General features: G+C 36.8%; 1 protein-coding gene across 1 annotated transcript in view; it reads right to left on the reverse strand.

The window, feature by feature from the left end:
- Window positions 1-2596: 2596 nt before the first annotated feature.
- Window positions 2597-7882, reverse strand: part of LOC114579699 — a 13379-nt gene continuing 8093 nt past the window's right edge. The window contains exon 2 of the mRNA XM_028695118.1: window positions 2597-2856. Within this exon, the coding sequence (XP_028550951.1) occupies window positions 2597-2856 (260 nt within the window). The remainder of the gene's footprint in view (window positions 2857-7882) is intronic.

Genomic DNA, 7882 nt, shown 5'->3' on the forward strand with positions numbered 1-7882 from the left:
GAGATTGCATAACATTCCCTTGACAGATCATCACCCTTATAGGACAGGTGGTCTACCAGAACCCGCAGGCAAGGAAATGCCTAACAAGGTAGAGAAGGTTCAATATGATGCATGAAAAACCCTCGGCGAGTCCGAGCTTACTTCTTAAGACCATTTAGAGTTTTTATCTTATCTTAAAATTTTTATTTAATTAAAGTAGAAAATTTTGACAAACCCCTAAGAGCCTATAGTTGGATTCCATACTAAATCAAATGCAGGCATGCAAGTAAAAAGACTAGAAAAACATACGGTTCTAATACGCAATCAATTTTAAACAAATCAATCAAATTAAATATATCAAATTGAATGTCCGTAGGCAAGTGCCTCTTATTATTATATCACAAAATTTTGCAAAAAATTAAAGTGGCCGGGCACCACTGACAACAACCCAGATTCTATCATAAGATTCAAATGTTTTTGAGATTTGGGATTCTTCTCGTCGCCCATTTCTTCGTCTTCTCACGAACATCTTGATTCATTAGTTCCGAATATCTAAATGAAAAGAAACTCCCCCTTGATCGGGGTGTTATCTTTCCTCTTTGGATATTTGAAAGGTATCCTAATTTGACTTCCAAATGGAAGAAGACTTTCCCCTTTAGGGATGTCTTCACCTCTTTGGAATTCAAATTGGATAAAATATCCCAATCTCAAATCATTTCAATAGTTTACAACCTTATTCAATCAAATTTATATTAATTTAAAATAGAAAAATCTAGACCCAGTCCTGCAAGGTTATCCTAATAATTAGCATTTATATAAAATATCAAGCAGTTAATATTCAATCTCAAATAGTTATAATCAATCTCAAGCAGTTAATATTTGAAATTTAAAATGCTTAATTACTCACAACACAGAGTGCAAAAAAGTAAGTAAACAAACACATCAATTCTATGCTAGCAACTAGCATGCAATGAAAGCTCGAAAACCAGGCACACAGCAAAAAAATAAACACCGGTCTAGCCTAAAACTTGAGTTGCTTGTCCTAATAAACCATCTAAAATATGTGAGGTAGGCCGTGTGGTTTGGATATGTCCTATGGAGGACAATTTTTAAAGTTGTTTACACTTCCGATTGGTTGAATGGTTTAAGGGAAGATTTAAATTTGTGTTTAAATATTAATGATTTGAAATTAATTTTAAGATTGATTTCAACTGCATGGTTGATTGAAAATTTTAAGGTTGAATAAACATTTCTAGAGTTTTAAAGTGATTTTTGAGTTTTGGGAATCTTCTAGATTATTTTAATCCTTTAATTAAGGGGTCAAAAGTTGACTTTTCAATTAAGAGTATTTTTAGAAAGTTAATATTTTATTAAAATACTAAACCTTAATAAAATCTGTTAGATTGTAAGTACGCTGAAATTATATTTTTCTACAATTAGTTATGAAGGTTCGAAGATTTGACTTGATTTGAACTAGGTTTGACCAATTTGTTGACTTTTTTATTTTGACTAATTTTGGAAGGTTTGAAATTTTTAATAAATACTAGACTTGATTTTGAGTTGAATGCCTTTGAGTTTGGTCAATTTGGAGTTTTCTAGAATTAGTTATGAAGATTCAAAGTTTCAGGTATTTATTGAATTATTGAAAAAATCTTTAATTAAAAGCCTTTTTGTGATTTTGATTCAAATAAGGTCCAAACCTCTTGAAATCAACCCCAAAGGTCAGAAATGACCTAAAAGGAGATTCCCAAGTGTTTGGAAAATTTTTGGAATTTTAAATTATTATTTATTAATTAATTTTAATTAAATATTAGTTTTCAATTAAAATTAAATTAATTATGGAATTGCTATCAAATCAAGGGGATTTTAATTTTCATTGATTAAGGTTTGAATTCTGGTCAATTTGATATATTGTTTGTATTTTTTAGGTTTAATCTTGATTTACTACATTTTTTGGAAGTCTTAAAGGCTTAAGGGTTAATATTAACATGTTCAAATTTCTGACCTAATAAGCTCCAAGTTGAGTGAAATTTGAACCTGAGGTTTAAAATGTCACTATATTTAATGTTCTCAAGTTTCATCCCTATTGGGTGTGTGTAGAATTTCTTAGGATTTTTCTAAGTTGTCTAGACCTTGTCCTTAATTGTTGTTCCTAGGTGGCACTAGTATTTAATTGGGTCTAAATCTCTATTCATCTAACCCTTATACATAAAAAAACACACCACAGAAATTAGGAAGCCTAATTCTACTAATTTGGAGAGTTATGAATTTTTAAAGTTTTTGGTCCAAAATGGACCCAATACTTTGTAAATTCACCCCATGGCAATCCACTAGACATCATGACCTAAGAAAATTACAGGTAATGCCCAAGATGTCCAAGATTGTTTCACCAAAATTTGAACTCTAGTTGACCACTGAATTGTGAGAAAATTTTATTTTATACAAACATAAATATCTTCTAATAAAGTGATCAAAATAACTTAAATTTAATTTTAATAAATACTAGAGCTCAAGAGCTTTCCAACAAGCCCTAGAACACTAATTTTGCTGAAAAACTGGATTTACAATGAATTTTAAAAGTTTATGGGCATTTAAATGATTTTTAAAGTCATTTTAGTCAAATCGGGCCGCCAGCGCCGCCAAACCAATCATTGGCAATGATTGGCTGGACGGTGGCACTGCGCCGCAGCCTGGACACGTGGCGTGACTCTGCGTGGTCACTTAACCACGTTGGCAAGGATAGCAGCCGTCCAATCAGATCAGACGGGGTCTGATCCGAGCGCCCATATGGCGCCACGTCGCCCACGTGGTCTGGCCAGAAGACCCGGGTTCGAATCCCAGGTGGAACGAGCGGGTTCCAGATCTGATATGGACCATCTGATGATCAATCGGACGGTCCAGATCGGCCGAAACAGTAAATATTTAAATTCTTATAACTTATAAAATACTAAACCAAAATTGATGAAAATTGAAACATAGATAGATGGTAACATAATCTTCCAATGTATGGAATTTGAGGGCTCCATGCATTGTAGATTTGCTACAGTTTCAATTTTAAATTTAAACTTAAAATATAAATAACTTACAATCTAGTTGATGGATTTTTGACTTCTTGGGCTTGTAGGAAAGATGAAGATGTCCTCTTCAACTTTGGTGAAGACTCCAAGAGCTGGATTAGTCTGGATTGGAAGTTAGGATTGAAATACCTGATTCTCTCTCTAGATCCTCTCTCTTCACTAAAATATGTTTTAAAGGCTTTTCTTTTGTGGGGAAAAGCTTGGGAAGGCTATAGGACTTACTAAAAAAACTCTAGGATGATAATCAGGGGCTGGAAGAGCTCTGGATGGATTAATCCATGGGTTTAATTTAGTATATCCTTTATTAAGATATTTTTTTCTATCTACTTAGCTTTAAATTATATGGATGGCCATGATCATCTAAGGGAGTTGCTGTGATGTTAATATATGTCCCAAGAGTGGCTAGGAGCAGGGAATCAAAGGACATGCCATGATGAAGAATGTCCTTTGTCCTAATGCAAGCATGTAGAATTGATAAGGATCGTTAGATCTCCATCGAAGGGTTGTGATGAGTTCTAGGAAGCTTCCAGAGGATGTCTTAACAGCTGGAAATGTTTAGATTAGGGAGGATTAATTTTAAGGGGTTAATTAAGGTTCTTAAGGGGATCATTTGACCACCCATTGATTGTTTGACCAGTCAATGGGTCCAGGGATGCTGAGGTGGTAGGTGAGAAGTATTTTGGAATTGCTAGAATTATTTAATATGGGATGGGCTAGCTTGGGTCAAGCCCATTTGAGGATTTAAGCCTCTTACATAGCCTTATTGACCATGTTGACCAGTCAACTGGTCAACAAAAGGTGAGGTGGCAGCCAAGGTCATTTAGGGGATTGATTAAAAAGCCTGGAGAGGGTTTGACAAAGACCTGTGTGCATTTGGGATTTAATTCAAAGTGGAAGGGCTTAAGGGTTGGTTTGGTCAAACTAGGTTAACTGGGTCAACCAGGTTGACCCAAGGTGTGGGTCTAGGCTGGGAAGGTTTGATACAGTATTTGAAGTCTGGTATAGGTGATTCCAGGGTTTAAATAGGTCATTTGGGTGAAATGAGCCTATTGGGCCCTTAATGGGCCTTTAAACCAAAATTGGTTGACTTGCTCAACCAGGCGGGTCCAGGGTCTGTAAATGGGTTCAATCAAATTGAAATGACATTTAGAGTCTATTGGGTGTGGTCCCACAGTTTGTAGGGTTTGATTTGGCTAAATGTGCTTTATTGGGCCCATTAAGGGTCATTTGGGTCGATCCTAGTTGATCTAGTCAACCAGGTTGACCCAGGGGCTGGGATTAGGCTCAGCAAGTTTGAAATGACATTTGGAGACTAATAGAAGTGGTTACATGGCTCAAAGAGGTCATTTGGGTCAAAACACCTATTTGGACCATTAAAGGGCCTCTTAGGTCAACTAGGTTGACTTGGTCAACCAGGTTGACCCAGGACCAAGGAATGGGTCCAACAGGTTTAGTTTGATATTTGAAACTTTTTGGAGGTGGTTACATTCAATTTGGAGGTCGTTTGGTTTGAAATCAACATTTGAATCCTTTAGGGGCATTTTGGTCAAAAAGGTCGATCTGGTCAAAAAGGCTTGACCAGGGTCAGATCTTGATTCTAATGCACTCCAAAGGGTGATTAGGATGCATTGGAAGAGGTTATGTGATTTGATTTGAAAAGGTATGTTGAAGTCTTTGAAAAACTTCAAAATTGCCCTTAAAGGGCATTTTGGTCATTTTGATCCATGGCCTACTAGGGGCCAGATTGTGTCTACCAAAGTGTAGTTTAAGGGTCTGGAGGTGATTAGAGGCTTTGGAGAAAGCTCTAAGGTCAAAATCTTCTTAATGGCAAGTCCAATGGCATGGGCTGTAAATATTTGAAGGTTTTATAGCCTTTGAATTTTGATTTAGATTATAAGGTTATAGACCTCAGAATGGACTCAAATTTTGAGGGTAGCCTCTAGAGACATGTACCATCAGTATGCAACTGACAGACTCTGAATCAGAGGCCACTAGGCTGGGTTTCAAAGTGTTTGAAAATTCACTGGAAAAGGCCTTTAGGACAAGGCTTTTGGACTTTGGATTTGAATCTAGATTTTGGATTTGATCTAGATTTTGAGTTTGATTGATTAATTTTGAGTATCCAAATCATCTATAATCATTTGGATGATCATTAATGATTGGATAGGATCATAGATAACTCATAGGTAGGATCAATATCTGAACTGGAGTCTGAGTTCTGAACTGGGTTGGATTTTGTATTTTTATTGAGGCTTGAATTGAATTTAGATCTGGATTAACTTGGAGTCAGGATTGATCTGGAATCTGGATGGATCCTTAATGACCTCATACAAAAATGAGGTCAACAAATGGACCTCCAATATGTGTAATAGAATGAAATTCTATTGCACATATTGTCGTTGAGCGAAGGAGGTCAAGCATGGAATTTTGATCTTAAGGGTAGACAAAATCTATCCCTAGGGAGAAGAAGATCTGGGTGATCGTATATAAAGGAAGGATTTGGATTGAATTTGAAATTCGATACTAGGGTAGTGCCACGAGGGACGTACTCTACCATTAGTGGATCTAATCCTAAGGACAGAAAGCACGATGACTCACATCTGTCCTTAAAGAAAGAGATAATTAAAGATCTTATGGGAAGGAAGCTTTGCTTCTCATGAAAGATCAGATCTGGATTGATCGTATGTAAAGAAAACTTGCTTTATACATAAGATCAGGTTTGAACGATTGTATATAGAGGAAACTTGCTCTATATAGAGGATCAGGATTGAAATGATCATGGGTAGAGGAAATTTGCTCTACGGGTGATCAGGTCAGGATCAATCATGTCTAAAGGAAACTGGATTTACACAGAGGATCAGGTTTGGATGATCGTATATAGAGGAAACTTGCTCCATATAAGATCAAGATTAAAATGATCACGGGTAGATGAAATTTGCCCTACGGATGATCTGGTCTGGATTGATTATGTGCAAAGGAAACTTGCTTTGCACAGAACATCAAGTTTGAACGATTGTATATAGAGGAAACTTGCTCTATATAAGATCGGGATCGATATTTGAATTTTAGGATGGTGTCACGAAGGGCGTGCTCCACCACTAAGAGGATTAAATTTAAAGCAAGAAGACATGATAGTTCACATGTTAGCTTTGAGAAAAGAAACACAGTGTATAAAAATTCAAAAAGATTTGAATGACATTGAGTGAACTTGATTGACAATTTAAAATTTTTATTGATTGAAACTTCGAGCTACATCAAGCATAGTATCTCTTAAGGAAACGCCGGTTTACAGGAAGCATTGGGTGATTTCCTTTACAATCCACTAGCTGATACGAGCCTCCTTCGTAGGCTGTTTCCATTACGAAGGGTCCTTCCCAAGTTGGTTCAAACTTTCCACCGAGCTTTCGATGCGCTAAGATAGGCCTCCGAAGAACCAAGACCAAGTCGCCTACTTGGAAGGTTCTAGGTCGCACTAACTTATCGTGAGCTTGAATCATTCGGGCTTTGTACAATTCTAGATTTTGCTGAGCTTGAAGATGATGTCCTTCAAGGCTTTCAAGTTCTTCTAGACGGAGTTGAGCATTCTGTTGAGTTGTGATTTGGTTTTGGATTGCAATTCTGAGTGAAGGGATTTGAACTTCTAAAGGAAGTACGGCCTCAGATCTATACACTAGCGCAAATGATGTGGATTGGGTTGGGGTTCGATAAGTGGTCCTGTAGGCCCACAAAGCTTCCACCAACCTCTCATCCCACTAACGTTTATTGTCATTGAGGGTCTTTTTGATGAATTGAACCAAGGTTTTATTGAAGGTCTCAGCCAATCTATTAGCCTGTGAGTAATAGATTGTTGAGTATCTCCAATTGATACCATGGCGATTTGAAAAAATTATTAATCTTTATAGACTTGAATGCGAACCCATTATCCGATATGATTATGCTGGGTACGCCGAATCTATATACGATATGGTCACGGAAGAATTTCATTACATAGTGTGATGTTATATTTCTTAGTGGGACTGGACAGCTTCTGCCCACATTGAAAAGTAATCAGTCGCTGCTAAAATGTGTTGCAAATCTATTTTCATGACTTAGGTTTTGATGATTGACAAACACTATTGATTCTCTTGGACTGCATGTTGCTTCTAACTTTTCAGGAATCAAAGATCAGACGAACAGACGAAGCTAGTTCAGGATTGCGTAGGTTTAGGGTTGAGTCAGTCTGTACTTTTGTTTTTTCTCTTCTTTAGTTTATTTGTAATGGTCAAAGAGACTGATGCTAAGTAACCCTTCACACACACACTTGAGAGACTTAGAATTTCTATTTTTACTCATATCGGCCAGGACGATATTTACATCGTTCTGGACGATCAGGCTTAAAACAGAAAGACTAAATAAGGATTCTTAATTAAGGCAGCCATCATTTAAACAATCGACCTGTGGACAATACGTGTATCGGCCAGACGATAAGGCTCAAAATAGAAAGAAATTGCCGCCATAGGACAATTAAGGTATACTGTATTTTTAAATTATCGCTAGGACGATCAGTTGATCGGACACTGAGATGATATTAACAAATTATGCCTTAATTGATTAGGAAATCAAGAGGAGTAATAATAACGGATGAATTGATCGATACATATCACCTGAGATTGACGAAGAATGGCCGGACGTATATTCAAAACCAAGAATTACCTTCAGGACGATAAATATCGGCACAGCTAGTATTTCAGGGCGATGCTTTGGACGATTTTCCTCTGATTTGAACTGATCGGCCGGGACGATCGTGATATCGGCCGAGACGATCAAGCCAATTTTAAATCGTCCAG

Source organism: Dendrobium catenatum, unplaced genomic scaffold, assembly GCF_001605985.2.
Source record: "Dendrobium catenatum unplaced genomic scaffold, ASM160598v2 fragScaff_scaffold_65, whole genome shotgun sequence".
Taxonomy (NCBI): Eukaryota; Viridiplantae; Streptophyta; class Magnoliopsida; order Asparagales; family Orchidaceae; genus Dendrobium; species Dendrobium catenatum.